The sequence below is a fragment of the Urocampus carinirostris genome, chromosome 7 (genome assembly GCF_059441175.1).
Source record: "Urocampus carinirostris isolate Australia breed hairy pipefish chromosome 7, RoL_Ucar_1.0, whole genome shotgun sequence".
In the NCBI taxonomy this organism is placed as follows: Eukaryota; Metazoa; Chordata; class Actinopteri; order Syngnathiformes; family Syngnathidae; genus Urocampus; species Urocampus carinirostris.
The window spans coordinates 20,943,752-20,960,380 of record NC_142355.1 but is presented as its reverse complement, the minus strand read 5'-3'; the positions used below and the strand labels follow the sequence as shown (position 1 = coordinate 20,960,380).

General features: G+C 40.7%; 1 protein-coding gene across 1 annotated transcript; it reads left to right on the top strand.

Moving 5' to 3' along the window:
* The first annotated feature begins 3,089 nt into the window (after positions 1-3,089).
* Positions 3,090-13,237, top strand: LOC148362639 (zinc-binding protein A33-like). Its single transcript, XM_088340122.1, has 6 exons — positions 3,090-3,554; positions 6,817-6,912; positions 9,531-9,761; positions 9,839-9,861; positions 9,936-10,054; positions 11,186-13,237. The coding sequence occupies exons 1-6, from the start codon at positions 3,156-3,158 to the stop codon at positions 11,740-11,742; spliced, it is 1,425 nt and encodes a 474-aa protein (XP_088196248.1). The 5' UTR covers positions 3,090-3,155; the 3' UTR covers positions 11,743-13,237.
* The last annotated feature ends 3,392 nt before the right edge of the window (positions 13,238-16,629 follow it).

The window sequence follows — 16,629 nt, the reverse complement described above, 5'->3', positions numbered from 1 at the left end:
AAAGACGCTCGTGTTTGCGGTTTCATTTTAAATCTGTGCTCATTGTTTTGTCTCGATTGACCTTTTTGACTCGGCCGTTTTGAGACTATTGAATTCTGTGTGTATTTTTACTTTATTGTATTGTATTATCTATTTTTTGATATTTGACTGCTGTCGCTCTATTGTGTAGTGCAACCCAAAACAAGTGCTAGGAATCACAAGAAAGTACACAAACTATGGAGACTCAAAGTGACCGAACCACAATCTTTTTTTGCCCAGTTTTTCACAAGGTTTTGGGTTTTTGGGGTACCTATGACAGAAAAATGGCAGACCATCATGGCAGGACCCTCTAAAGTGAGCTCACTTAAATTTCTCCATCTGTGAATATTTAAATACCTACACAGGATAGTTCATGTATTTTTGCTTATTATACAAAATCCATCCATCCATCCATTATCTGTACCGCTTATCCTCAGTAGGGTCGCGGGCGTGCTGGAGCCCATCCCAGCCATCTTTGGGCAGTGGCCAGGGGACACCCTGAACTGGTTGCCAGCCAGTCGCAGGGCACACAGGGACAGACAATTCGCTCGCCCATTCACACCTAGGGACAATTTGGACCGGCCAATTAACCTGACATGCATGTTTTTGGAATGTGGGAGGAAACCGGAGTGCCCGGAAGAAACCCACGCAAGCACGGGGAGAACATGCAAACTCTGCACAGGAAGGTTGGTAGCTGGATTTGAACCCATGACCTCAGAACTGTGCCGCACACGCGCTAACCAACGCGCCGCCGTGCTGCTATTATACAAAATGATATATCTATTTTTAGCTAATTACGTTTTTTTGTTGTTGTTTTTAACCACTAAGAGGCACTGAATGATACACAAAGTCCCTTTAGAGCAGGGGTGTCAAATTGATTTCTACTGAGGGCCACATCAGCGTAATGGCTCTCCGCAAAAGGCCTGATAAAACTTATAAATGTTACTACTCCTTAATGTAGAATAGCTCTTAATTTAGTAATGCAGGTGTAGTATTTATTAGTGTCAGAACCAGAACAAATTGTAGACCCACTCGCGTAACGTTACTCACAAGTTTATTGAAATTTAGAGGAAAGGCAGCGCCAGCGATCCGGTGTTCGCTGGGCGCGGGAAGCAAGCTGCTCACGGAATGAAATTGTGTTCCGAATGCGGAAGTGGATTTTCCGGAGCAGGAGATCGTAGCATAGTTAGACGGAAAAACAGGTCGTTAGCTGGGACGGAAGATCAAAACGTGGTCGGGGTCAAAAAACAGGTCGTAGCAGGTGACAAAAGGGGAAATCAGGAACGGACGAGTGGAAAATGGGTGACAAAACGGGACAGACGGGAGTCCGAGTCAAAAATGCTTGCCTTGTGAAAACAGAGGTTCGCTGACGGACTGACAACCGGCGAGTGAAAGGACTGAGCTTAAGTAGGACGGGGAATCAATCAGGTAGCCAGCAGCTGGGTCAAACGAGTGGGCACAGGTGAATGTAATGAGGAATCATGACAATTAGGGTAACAAACATTTTAGTTGTATTGAAAATATAATATATATATATATATATATATATATATATATATATATATATATATATACATATACATATACATATATCTATTAATGTAATTGACTAAATATAGCAAAGAAAATCGCATTTTTAAGACAAATTGTCACTTCCACTCGGTGGTATTAAAAATAAATAGTAATGCATTGTAATTCGAAGAGCCTTTCAAGATACCCAAGGTCGCTGTACATATGAGTAGGACACAACGATAAACGAAAAGTAAGAGTAAAACAAGCAAGTAATAAATAGCTAATAAAACACATTGTAGTTAAAAGGGGCGGTTTGTGAGGCAGATGGTCAAGAATAGTCAAGTCTGAAGAGGTGAGTTTTGAGTCCTGATTTGAAGGTGGACAGGGTCGCAGAATTTCAGAGGTCAGGTGACAATGAGTTCCAGAGCTGGGGACAGAGCGGCTGAAAGCTCCTCTCCCCATGGACCTGAGGCGGGTAGGGGTTATAGTGAGATAGAGGGAGGAAGATGATCTGAGGGTGCGGGATGGCGTGGCAGTGTGAAGGAGGTTGGAGTGGTAGGGAGGGGAAAGGTTGTGAATGGCCATGTGGGTGTAGAGCAGGATTTTGTAATTGATTCTATGGTAGATTGGAGGCCAGTGAAGTTGCTGAAGGACAGGGGTGATGTGATAGCAAAAGGTTTTTTTGTGATGATGCGTGCAGCAGGGGTATGGACCAGGTTATAGACGGACTTTTAAGGTAAACCGTAGAGAAGGGAATCACAGTAATCAAGGCGTGAGGTGACAAGGCTATGGACGAGGATGCTGTGTGTGGGGCTAGGGAGGGGTGGAGACGGTTGATGGAGCGCAGGTGGAAGTAGGCTGACCGGGTGATGTTATTGATATGAGAGTTAGAGGAAATAGGCACTGAGCTGTGAGTTAGCAGGTTTAGTAGTCGACAGGCATTGTGGGAAATGTATTTTTAGGTCAAAACAGTCTGTTTAGCATTGAAGGGACAATAATGTCAGATCAAACCACTAGGCTGGGACTACTGAACCTAAAAAACAATACTGCACAATATTGTCTTTAACATGAAACCAGACTGAATGTCAGCTGTATTACACCTTTGTTGCCCTCTAGCGGCGGGGAAATTTGGTTTGTATTTATTTAAAAAAACATCACAACTTTTGATAGGAATAAGCTAGAGACGTGCTTTTTTGACATATTCAGAGATTTAATGCACGCCGGAATAAATATATAAATAATTTCTGTATTTTGGCTCATTATTCAAAACCGTTCTGTTTATTTTTATAATGAAATACATTTTTTACCCTTAGCTTAGTAATAACCAAGGTCAACTAAACACTGAATGCTTTGGTTCCATTACAAAATGTAAGGGATTCTTTCTCCAAGTCATTCACTGCTTGGAATTTTGACATCATTCGTCGTCACTGGCGCTGAACTAGTTAATGGACGTCTTTTGTAAGCAACCTGTCTCACGTGCAGTACTCAAGCATGCATAGCCAAAAACGGAACTCACATCGAACCAGTTATACAAGCCTGCCCTTGCTGACGGCGGTAGCGTTTTCTGGAATGAAATATGAGCGACTCGTGCACATGAGAAGCAGAACCGAAATCGATTCGTATGAATGATCAGCTTGAAGATAATGGCCACACACAGTGTCATCTCCAGAGAGGACCTCATCTGTCCTCAGTGTACTGGCATCTACTGCTTCCCCGTTGTCCTCCAGTGCGGACATAACGTTTGCAAAGTTTGCCTGCAGCAGTTCTGGGAATGGAAAGGATGTCAAGAGTGTCCTGTTTGTCAGGTGGTGTCCATACCCAAAAGGCCGCCCATCAATCTGACCTTGAAGAAAGCGGTGGACGAGTACCACAAAATGAGCCCGGATCGTTGCAGGCTCCACGAAGAGAAGCTCAATGTTTATTGCCAGAACGATGAGGAGCCCATTTGTCTCGTGTGCCAGATGTCAAAACGACACAAAATACACGAGTGCTGTCCGCTGACTGAAGCCGCCAAGATGAAGAAGGTACCAAATTTAAACTTTACAAAGATTTAAATCATTCACTAATAACAGATATATCAAACATAAGGCCTGTGGACTGGATTCTGGCCTTTCGGATAATTTAACACGGTACACCATAATATTACGAGTATGCAAAAAAATAAGCGAGTCTCTAGATCATTTTCAATTAAAAGTTATGTTTTAAAATAAATACAAAACGAATGCTCTTTCCGGCTAGAGAGCAGTGTTGAGTCTGTGTAGCGTGGTAAGTTGGTTCAGGTGCAAAACGGCATTAACTTAACTGTTAAAATAAACCACTTAACACATTCAATACTAAACATAAAAATCTGTTTTCCCTATTGTTTGTGAATACATGTGGTGAATTTAGAAAAGATCCCTCGTCATCCAGGATAATAAAATGTAGGATAGGTTCCTAATGTAGGCGGAATGGTAAAGCATAAAACTGAAAAACAAAACAAAAAATTTGGGGTTAACATTCTTTTACTGATTTGGTCTGCCTCAGAACACAAAGGTCTCGATACTGCCCCAGGGGCTAACTGAGTTTGACACTCGCAGCTCTTTAAAACCCTAGTTTTAAGCAAAAGAAACCCCACTTTGAAACCTAGCACCGCTTTAAAATATTAGTTTTAGGCAAAAATTGTACTTTGAAACCATAGTTCTGAACCTTATCAGCGCTTCGAAACACTAGTTTCAGGCCAGAATCCTACTTTGGAACCCGGCAAAAAAACTACTTTGGAACCCTAGTTGAAACCCTTATCTGCACTTAAAAACCCTAGTTTCAGGACAAAACCCTACTTTGGAACCCTAGATGGAAACCCTAGCACCGAATAACAAGAGGTGAATTTTGCTTCTTAATTTATATTTTCAAATAAAATAAAGCCGCATTTAGTTTAGTGGTGGTCCATGAAACATTATTACTGTAGCCTTCTTTGTCACGGTCGCCTTGGTGACCAGTCTGCCCCGCCCCCTGGGCAGCAGCTGAAAGCAGTTCCACTAATGGTGGGTGGGTCTGTATTTAAGGCTGCATGGTGGGCTCTGCGGTTGCGGGTTCATTAATACTCATTCTTCACAATCCCGGTCTGTTATGCCTTGTCCTGTTTAGTCTGTTATGCCTTGTCCTGTTTTAGTCTGTTATGCCATGTCCCGTTGAGTTCGTGCCGGAGGAACTCTGTATTGTTCTGTTTTGCCCCGGAGTATTGGGCGACTTTTATTTTATTAAATAAAACCTATGGATCGTCAACGCATTTGAGTTCTCCCTTCATGCCTCCTGCCTCCGTTCTGGTCCGGTCACCTTCCACGCCACCACGTCTCGTGACATTCTTGAGAAATACAGTGGCTTGCAAAACTATTTGCCCCCCTTGAACTTTGTGACCTTTTGCTTCATTTCAGACTTCAAACATAAAGATATAAAACTGTAATTTCTTGTGAAGAATCCACAATAAGTGGGACACACTCATGAAGTGGAACGCACTTTATTGGATGTATTAAAAAAATTAACAGATAAAAAACGAAAAAGTGGGTGTGCAAAATTATTCAGCCCCATCACGTTAATAATTTGTAGCCCCACCTTTTTTTGTGATTACAGCTGCAAGTCGCTTGAGGTATATCTCTTTCAGTTTTGCACATCGAAAAACTGATACTCTCAATTGGATTTAGGTCTGGACTTCGCCTTGGCCAACACCTTCATATGGTTTTTGGATATCCATTCAATTATAGCTTTTGCTTTACGTTTTGGATCATTGTCTTGTTGGAAGACAAATCACCGTCCCAGTCTCAGGTCTTTTGCGGACTCCATCAGGTTTTCTTCCAGAATGGTCCTGTATTTGGCTCCATCCATCTTCCCATTAATTTTAACCATCTTCCCTGTCTCTGCTGAAGCAGGCCCAAACCATGAAGCTGCCACCACCATGTTTGACCGTGGGGATGGTGTGTTGAGGGTGATGAGCTGTGCTGCTTTTACGCCAAACATAACGTCTCTTGTTGTTGCCAAAAAGTTCGATTTTCTCATCTGACCAGAGCACCTTCTTCCACAGGTTTGGCGGGTCTCCCTGGTGACTTATGGCAAACTCTAAACAACACTTTTTATGGATAACTTTAAGAAATGGCTTCCTTCTTGCCACTCTTCCATAAAGGCCAGATTTGTGCAGTATGCGACTGATTGTTGTCCGATGACAGATTCTCCCACCTCAACTGTAGTCTTCTGCAGTTCATCCAGAGTGATCATGGGCCTCTTGGCTGCATCTCTTATCAGTTTTCTCCTTGTATGAGCTAGAAGTGTAAGGGGACGGCCTAATCTTGGTAGATTTGCAGTGGTGTTATACTCTCTCCATTTCAATATTATTGCTTGCACAGAGCTCCTTGGGTTGTTTAAAGCTTGGGAAATCTTTTTGTATTTAAATCCAGCTTTAATCTTCTCCTCAACAGTATCTTGGACCTGCTTGGTGTGTTCTTTGTTCTTCATGATGCTCTCTGCGCTTTTAACAGACCTCTGAGACTATCACAGAGCAGGTGCATTTATACGGAGGCTTGATTACACACAAGAGGATTCCATTTATCATTGTTAGTCATTTAGATCAACATTGAATAGTTCAGAGAGCCTCACTGAACCTCTGGACAGAGTTTGCTGCACTGAAAGTAAAGGGGCTAAATCATTTTGCACATCCACTTTTTCATATTTTATTTATTAAAAAAGGTTAAAATATCCGATAAAGTGTGTTCCACTTCATGACTGTGTCTTACTTATTGTTGATGCTTCACAAGAAATTACAGTTTTATATCTCTATGTTTGAAGTCTTAAATGTGGCAAAATGAAATGAAATGAAATGAAATGATCTGCATTTATATAGCGCTTTTCAAGTCAAAACTTCCCAAAGCGCTTTACAATGTGCTCCACATTTCCCAATAGCGGCCTCATAATGTTCAAGGGGGCCAAATACTTTCGCAAGCGACTGTATTTTGGGCTGATCTACAGTTTAAGAAATTAAACCCGTATTAATTGTATTAAAATGTAACACAATTTGGGGAAACGTTTTTTTTGTTTGTTTACAAACACAATAACCTTTGTGTTATTTTGTTTGTTTGATTTTTAGTTTATTTCGTTGCCAAATAATGACATAGGAAAAAGAAGATTGAAACTGTACTTTGACATGCAGTATTTACAAATGAAATGCTAAGAGAATCGTAAAAATGATCCATGATGTGGTTGAGACAGTTTGAGCCCCTGTAAGCTGTCAGATGACATTTTCATTTTATGTGACCATGTCAGGAAGATATTGCAAGCAGGCTGGAGTCGCTGAAAAAGAAGATGCAGACTTTGAACAAGACGAGAGAGAGCTGGGAAAAAACCAGGACGTATATTCAGGTAGCAATCACAAAATATGGAAATCCTGCTATATGTAAAAATGAATGTCTAAACAAATACTGTATCAAAAAATATGCCATATAAATAAATGAACACATAGACAAATTATCTCATCTCATCTCATCTCATTAGCCGTACCGCTTATCCTCATTAGGGTCGCGGGGGGGCTGGAGCCTATCCCAGCCATCTCCGGGCAGTGGGCAGGGGACACCCTGAACTGGTTGCCAGCCAATCGCAGGGCACACGGGGACAGACAACTCACTCGCGCATTCACACCTAGGGACAATTTGGACCGGCCAATTCACCTGAAATGCATGTTTTTGGAATGTGGGAGGAAACCGGAGTGCCCGGAGGAAACCCACGCAAGCACGGGGAGAACATACAAACTCCGCACAGGAAGTCTGGAGCTGGATTTGATCCCACGCAGGAGGTTCCCATGACATGAACTGTGCCGCACAAGCGCTAACCACTGCGCCGCCGTGCTGCCCTAGACAAATTATGTTGTACTTAAATGTCAAGTCAAGTCATGTTTATTTGTATAACGCTTAGTCGGAAAATAGGGGGAAATTGAATCTGAAAGATATGAGAGAGCAAATCCAGGAATTATTTTGTATATATGATATGAATGCAATTTATTCATTTGTGTATGCATTTCTGTCATTTATTTTTTGTATTTTGTCGTAACAAAGTGTTTATTCAACCTTTTCACCTATAGTCGATTCATTCGAATGTGATCAACCGATTGGTGAAAAGCCGCCTCCTCATTTGAAAAACATTTTGTTGTGACAAAATAAACAAAAAATAAACAACAAAATACAGTACCCAAAATGATATTTACATAATACCTGAATATGTGACATACATGTAATGTATTTATTTTTTATGCATTTTTTGTCGTCAGTGAATCAAGGAAGCAATGTTTTGGGTGCTCTGAGGAGAGTTATGAGCAACAAGAGTATGAGTATGATAGATAGATAGATACTTTATTTATCCCCGCAGGGAAATTCACATTTCCAGCAGCATCCCTGTGCTGAAAAACAATACAATAATAAGGCAAAAAGAATACAATATACAAATACCCAATGGACGTTAAGAGGGGACTGTATGAGAGTGGGATTGTGCTGACTGTGTTGTATGGTGCAAAGACTTGGAGCCTGAATGCAGATTTGAGAAAAAAATAAAATGTTTTTGAGATGAAGTGTTTGAGGAGTGACCTTCGGAGTGACAAAATTGGATGGATTGAGAAGTGGAATTGTGAGAGACAGAACTGGAATAGTACTGAGCAAGTGTGTGGATAAGAGAGTACTTGGTTGGTTTGGACACATGGAGTGAATGGATGAGGAGCGAATGTTGAAGAGGATCTACAGAGCAGAATGAAATGGAAGGAGACCAAGAGGAAGGCCGTGTTTGACGTGGATGGATGGTGTTATGAGTGCACTGCAGGAAAGAGGTCTAAATATAGTGGAAGCAAGAGTTCTTGTTGGTGATAGGAATGAGTGGAGAGGTGTTGTAAAAGGATAGTGGGATGTTTAGACGTGTTCTAAGGGATGGGCAGGGCATCCGTATGATGCGGCAGGGGTAAACCAGTGAAAGCTGTCGGGCCCTGCTGTTGAACAGAAGAGTGTGTTATGTCACCCTGACCCGAGTGACATGGCCGCTTTCTTGTGTCCTGTTTCATCTGGAGGGACGAAAGCATGACCAATTTTGGTGCCGAGGTGCTTAACTCGTTTGGGTGTTTGGGCACTTGAGTTGGCCATGGTCCAAAACATTTTGTGTGTATTTTTTCTGCTATTTTTTTCCCTTTTATTTTCTTGTTATTGTATGTTTGTCTTGCTGTCGGTCACCCCTCTTGAGGGATATGACCAAGGTAGATGGATAGATAGATAGCTAGATAGTATTTTCCCATTTAACTATTTCTGTATTTATTCTGTCGTGTATTTTCTCGTGTATTTTGTCATTGTAATTAAGGGCTATACAAATAAACATGACCTGTGTTTTATTGTGTATTTTGTCATATAATTCTACTGTGCATTGTATTATATATTTTGTTATATAATTTGTTGTGTATTTTGATATGTCGTTTTATTTTACTGCACATTTTGTGCTATATTTTGTCATTTCATTTTGTCGTGTATTTTGTTGTGTACTATGTCAACAGAAAATGTTATCCAAACGAAGGGGGCAGGTCAAACTTGCTACGCTTTTCACCTATTGCTTGATTGACGAGTGTGCCAATTGTTCATCAGTGATCAACCAATAGGTGAAAAGCTCAGCCAGGATGACCCGCCCCTTTTGTCTGAATAACATTTTCTGGTGACATATTACACCACAAAATACATGACAAAATGAAATGCCAAATACTCTTCAAAATGCGCAATCAAATACATTTTAAAATAAATGACTAAATAAAATGACAAAATGCACAAGCAAATACACAACAAAATACATCCATACAAGATGTCACATTTAAAAATATTAATATGGCATATACTTTTTAGGTATCTATTTATCTATACTTCTATTGCTACATATATCAGGATCGGTCATCAATAATAAACAACAAACACACCCCCACCAGTGTTCAAAGAGTTGATTTAGAAGCCACCGTCACTTTACAGAGGCAGGCAGACGAAAACAACCGAAGCATCAGGGAAGAGTTCCAGAAGTTGCACGCGTTCCTGTTCGAAGAGGAAAGCTCTCGACTTGAGGTTCTGGAGCAGGAAGTGGAAGTGAAGGTCAAAGTGATGAGCCTCAAACTGGATTCAATTAAGAATCAGATCGACGACCTTGCCTCCGTCATCAGGGACTCGGAGACCAGAATGAAAAGAGACGATTTATCCTTCCTTTTGGTAGGTACAAAGTACCTCACTATCCTTTTTACAAACATGTAATCAAAAATTGAAAAACTTTCGTCTTTGCTCTCTAGGACTACAAAGACACCAAAAAGAAGTAAGTTGGCAGAAAAGCTCAATATTTTTTCAATAACGGTGCTTACAATTGTGTTTTTTATTAATTTGATAAAGACTCAAATGCAAAATTGGAGAACCGGAAATAATAAGAGACATCCTGATCAACTCAGCCACACATCAAGCGTCACTTAAATATCACGTTTGGAAGAAGATGGAGAGGCTGGTGCAATATGGTAAGTCAAAAAAACCCTGGGATTTCTAGTAACATTTAAGTAGGGGTCTGAAACTCAACTTTACTGGGGGCAAATGAGCTTCTAATTAAGTAAAGTTGCTGCCACCTTACTGGATAATTTACTGTAAATTTCAGACTCAAAGTCAAGATTTTTTAGCTACATTTTAAACACTGCGGCAGCTGCTCTTTTAAACAATGCATGGACTCTAAATACAAAATGCAGCAATGACCTCTAAAAACATTTATGACGCCCTTCTAGAGGGAAAATATGTCAATGTTTTTTCTAACATCATTTATATATTATATAACAAGAGACGGGAGGTTTGTCAATACTTATATATATATATATATATATATATATATATATATATATATATATATATATATATATATATATATATATATATATATATATATATATATAATATTCAATATTTCAAACATACTCACCCACAAATCAAGCTCTCAACTTATACATCTAAATTGAGCAGCAGTGGAAGTTATCTATCATTATCACTACACTTCTCTTTTTGTGTCATTGACGTAAATGTCAGGTCACTTGAGTTTCCTTTAATCCATGAGGATGATGACAATCAAATGTAGTTTTGGTCCGTCGCTGCTGCAACCACCAATGTAAACAACTCTAAAAGACATGTCTGTGTTGCAATCTGGCTATATGCTACACAGTATGGTTTCCCTGCCGGTGTCATCAAGAAATACATGGCTCACATTTTAATCAATGCAGCCCTCATTTGGGCTTTCTTTTGGCGCAATAGTAAATATGAGATTTACATTTTAAAGGGCCACATGATCGGAAAACACCTGACAACAACTTGCACTACAGCTGAAAACAGCTTTGGGTGTGCGGGGGCACGGTCCCTTTCTGCAACCAAAGGTAGCATTGACGACAAATTCACCACATTGTGGCCACCAGGTGTGCGCTCGGCATAACATTTTGATAATGGACGTAACTGAGTTCAATCTTATGTCTGTTTAAGCCTGCAGTGTAAAATCTGGTGCGGCTTGTACGTAGACAAAGTTGAGTTTCTTTTTTAAATTTGCACATGTGGCTTTTAATCTGGTATGCTGCGGTAAAATGTGAAATTGTTGAAATTTCCTTTGACAACTCTAGTTCCCATCACGCTGGACCCAAATACGGCTCAAGCCAACTTGGAGCTGACAGAGGAGCTGACGTGCGTGCAGTACAGCAGCCAACGGATGCTCCCAGACAACCCTGAACGATGCACGGGCGGTGTCTGCGTTCTGGGGAAAGGCGGTTTCGTTTCGGGCAAGCACAGCTGGACGGTGGATGTGGGCCGGGCCAAAGACTGGTACATTGGGGTGGTACGGGAGTCCGTTCAAAGGAAAGGGGCCATGTCCCTTAAGCCGTCCACTGGGGTTTGGGTCATCGGAGGAGTTATCGGGGATGTTCTGTGGGCTCAGACTTCGCCACGCACCAGACTGGAATGGAAGCAAAAACCTGACAGGATTACGGTGGAATTAGACTACGAAAAGGGCAAGGTGACGTTCATCAATCCTGTAGACTCGAAGACCATTTTTGCATTTAAGGACAAGTTCACTGAGAGAATTTTCCCTTACTTCTCTCCTGGGATTCATGACGAGGGAAACGGCTCCTTTCCCCTTTCTATATGCCCCAAGACCATCAGAGTTTTCATATCAGACAAGTGAAAACCTGCCATTTGCTTTTGATTCATCCACTGATTTCCACTAGTGTCACTTTAGTGAGATATTTCGTTAGTAAATGCTAAAAAAGTTTAATCGAATCAGCCAATTTGTTTAAATTTACAGTCCTTGCCATGGGTCGTACCAGGAAGTAGCTAGCCAATCATCTTCCGGGAAGTCAGTCTTTGTTTTACAAAAATTGGCGTGTGAATTTTGGGTCCAGTTTGGCTGACCTTAAACTGAAACGCATTTATTCTAGCACCTCCCCCGGTGAAATCATTGGGGTCTGAAATGTTTAATTTTATAGCTGGTAATAGATTGACAATGAGTTCAAAATATTGAATTGTGCGTTATTTTTCTAACTTTTGTTCATTTTCACATACCGACCCTTTATGGTAAACGTAATGCCGGGGAGGAGGGAGGTGACTGGGTGAAAATAGATGAACGGGTGTGAGTTATGGTGAGTCTGTATTCGGCGCTATCGCTGACTGATGACGCCACACACTGCTTGCTGTTGCTCTGCCAACAAGAGAGACATAATTACAGCAGTGGGGGCATTGCAATGGCGGTATGGACAGTTTAATTTGAAAAACTCACTAAACAGGGAATTTAAGCAGCATGATCAAACACCAGGGGAGCCCTTTTGCTGCCTTTGCGCATGAGATTGAAAGCCTGGGTGGGCGCGCATATACCAGGATGCACTACACAGTCTGAAATTAACTTCTACTGACTACTCGCAATTGTCCTAGTGGTATGTCATCTCGAATACTACTTGTGCAGTGTGCACTTTACCATCAGGACAGACCATGGAGCACTGCAGTGGTTGCTGCTGTTCAAAGAACCAGAATGGGCGGTGGCTAGAGGAAATACAAATGTCATAACTAAAAGAACTATCCAGCAGGGAGGTGGCATCAATATCAAACTTGCGTCGCATTAATATGAATTTCATATTAAGGCGGGATCCACAGGCCGCAAGTTTGAAATGCCCTGACATAAGGTCAATGTGACAATCACTAACTTAGTATTAATACGCAAAAAAATGGCAATGGCAGAAAGTTGCCTCAGGTCCTGAGAAATAACAACCCAGCCAAGATTAGCAATTGTATGCATACACACAAGGAAAACTGCCAATACACTTGTCATTAATGTCACAAACTCAATTCCCCCTGAAATAATGACGAAATGTGCAATGCTCCTCCAACTGGGCTCCCCGACAAATCAATTAAGAGATTGAAAAAGTAATGTTATTATTATGAACTGGCATTCGCTGCAATGTCAAAATACGGGTCTGCATGTTCCAGGAAAAAAGCTTTTCCGTTCCCAGACGTTCATCAAGTCACTGCAACTATCACAATGCTGTAAATCGTGCCAGACTTGTTCCACTGCCATCTCTACGGTATTATCATACTTACGGGATTTTGTGGTTGTCTTTTCATGTTAAGAATGCACACCAACAATGCAATGCAACCAATTAAAAATGCTATTCACGTCTTAGCTCAAAAATAACCTCTGACTTTTATCTTCTTTTGTGAAACTGCTGTACATATTATTTAAGAATAGATTTGTTTTTAACTAAGGTATGTATTCATTTCAATGATGACCAAACTGATAATAAGGCAGTATGCGAGGATATGATGTTACCCTCCTTGTCATTATTAGGTCAAAAAAATATATATATAATGAATCTTCAGTGTCCTGTGAAGGGTTAAAACAGGGTTGGGCAAATTATGGCCTACGGGGCACCTGCCTGTTCGGCATTTTAAGCCTGCCCGCCAAACGGCAATGGTAAAAATATATTGTTAATACACATAATGGTAAATAAAGTACAGACGCTGCCCGACCAGGGAACGATTTAGGTTCCGGACGATCGTTCGTAAGATTAATTTGTTCGTAAGTTGCTTTTGTGCTATATTTTGTATGTTTATGGTTTATATGAGTATGTTTAAGGCTTGTATAAGTTGCCTGTATTGTTTTGTACTAAAAAAATAAACATTTAATAAAATAATATGCTCTAGAAAGATAAATAAAGTTCAGCTTAACTTACTTTTGGAAGAAGCACTTCAAGAGGTAAAAAGTGGCCGAAAAAAGCATCTTGACCATTTTCTCAACCACGTCAAGCTTTCTTATTCCACTTTCGTTTAAAAAAAGGCCCGCCTCTTCTTTACACTTTACACCAACCATATTGAATGGATGCACGAGATATTAAACAATAAAAACGTCAAAGTTCTTAGCGCGCTAAAGATACAGTACAGTATACACACAAAGTAAGAAGTAGAAGCCGGATTTGTTCTTTGGGGTGGATGCTGGGTGACCTCTCACAGCGCCACCTAACTTACAGCAATGTCCGGATATTTTTCGACATCCCGAAAAAAATGTTCGTATCTACTGTTTATCGTAAGTCGAATCGTCGTAAGTAGGGGGGGTGTCTGTACCCCAACTTCAGCGAGTAGCTTCAATCTGATTTCTCTTGACAAAATGGCGGTGCCCATGGACAAAGACACGGTGAATGGTAAATTATAGTTTACACGATTTCTGTAGTGAAGCGGTTAGCATATTTTCCCAACACGGAAAAGGTCCCTGGTTTGAAACCGGGTGGAAACACGGAGAGGAATGGGCGCCACCTGACTGTATTTGCCCAAAACACACCAAAGGAGATGGTGCCCCTACAACCCTAGTGGTTAAGGGATCCACCCATAACGCGTGCAAGAAGGTAGGTTTGCTGGAGGCCCAAATATCTTTTAATGAGAAAAATAAAGAACAAAATTCACGCTATCAGCCATCTTTGCTTATTCTTTTAACTTGGGACACTTTGAAGTCGGATCAGGTACCACCCGAGTGGGAGAAATCCGACGTTCCACTTTTCTGCAAGTCTTCGTGCGTGATTAAACCGCTCGAACGATTGCATTGGATTTCCGTTGTGGTTTAAGTTTGCCACTTTTGGTTTAAACAACGACATATTGTTTGTTTATTTATTAATATTCTAGATATGCATGGGCAGCACGGCGGCACACTGGTTAGCAAGTGTACAGGGAGCTGTGTGGACGCGGCACAGTTCTGAGGTCATGAGATCGAACCTCCTGTGTGGAGTTTGCATGTTCTCCCCGTGCTTGCGTGGGTTTCCCCCAGGCACTCCGGTTTCCTCCCACATCCCAAAAACATGCATGTCAGGTGAATTGGCCGGTTCAAATTGTCCCTCGGCGTGAATGAACGAGTGAATTGACTGTCCCTGTGTGCCCTGCGACTGGCTGGCAACCAGTTCAGGGTGTCCCCTGCCCACTGCCCGAAGATGGCTGGGATGGGCTCCAGCACCCCCACGACCCTACTGAGGATAAGCGGTGCAGATAATGAATGATGAATGGATATGCATTGTGCAAAAAAATAGAGTGCGCAATAACATCTACCATTTTTAATGTCAAAAGGGTGGCATGTATCGTATTGGCAGATACAAAAATTAGATAATAAAATGTTCCCTCTCCTGGTCCAGCCCATTTGCCATCTTTTTAACCCAACGCAGCCCGAGACTCAAAAAGTGTGCCAACCCCTGTGTTAAAAGTTCGTGGTTGGATTTTATTTCATTTTTGTATGGAAAATTGTTGAAAACTAAGAAAATAACCTTGAGTTAAAAAAAAAAATCCACTACGCTTTATTCCATCAGGTGGAGGGCTGATAAGATTGACGATGGGTTCCAATTATTTTGGAAAGATATTGAGCGGGTAGAGAGGGATGCCTAAGACACACCACAGGGAATGATGCCCCTTCGTCCCTATTGTGGTTAAGGAATTTAAGCAACTAAACCACCACTTGGCATTTATGACTCACAGGCATGTTAGTTAAAGCTAAAGGAAATGTTTATTCTTAATCTTATCACAATCGTAGCGAAATTCTGGATTCATAAATGCAAATTTACTAGAGGAAAGAATATTTTCATTGCCTACCAATGTAAAGTTGAACAATTCATATCATCAATAAAGCTTTCCCAGAACCAGAATGCCACTAAAACCAATCATTTTTCCTAACGTTTTGGCATCTTCATTTTTTTGGAATTGTTAATTTAGTTCATTGTACAGTTTGTTGACGCAACATTGTAAGTTTGTTTCATACCTGTCAACCTGTACATTTTTGCCGTACAAAATACGTTTATTATGCATTTTAAGACGTGTACAACGTACAAGAAAATCTGTATGGAAAAACGCTAATTTGTCAATTATGGGTACCATCCGGTATACATCGACTATCACGAATCGGCAAATCAATCAAGTCAAACGAATCATTTTTTTTCGTTGGAAACGAAGCAAGCGTTTGATGCTACTGTATGCATGCGTCTGCCGCTGTAGTGCCCAATTTCGACTCCCCTGCAAAATCCTCCCCCCCTCTGACAATAGCAATCGTATTCTACATAATAAGCTTATTAAAACTATAAAGCTATTGTCGGAAGCACGGCATAATGCGCGTTCACGCACGGGGTTAGGATTTGGCAGGGGAGTCGAAATTAAGCACTACACATCAATGGTTGCTATTGTAGTTTGGTTTACAAAATAGAAATGCCAACTCATTTTTTCCTCCAAAAATATCTTTATTTACACATTTAAATGTTAAGTGTTATTGATGGATATTTTAGTTACGCTGATTACAATTGTTCTTGATTTTTTTTTTAAATTAAACATATGTACAGAATGATAAAACGAAACACATGTACAATATAACATGTTAAACTACATAAATAAACACGTTTGGAAAAAAATATGGTGTAAGATTTTTTTTTTGTATTTTGTAAGGGAAAATACGACAGTTTGTAAGGGCATGGAGCCCTGGAGGTTGACAGGTACTGTATGTTGTTTAATAAAGCACGAAAAATGAAAAAACGTAGAGGGGACGCTCGTTTCCTTTTATTTT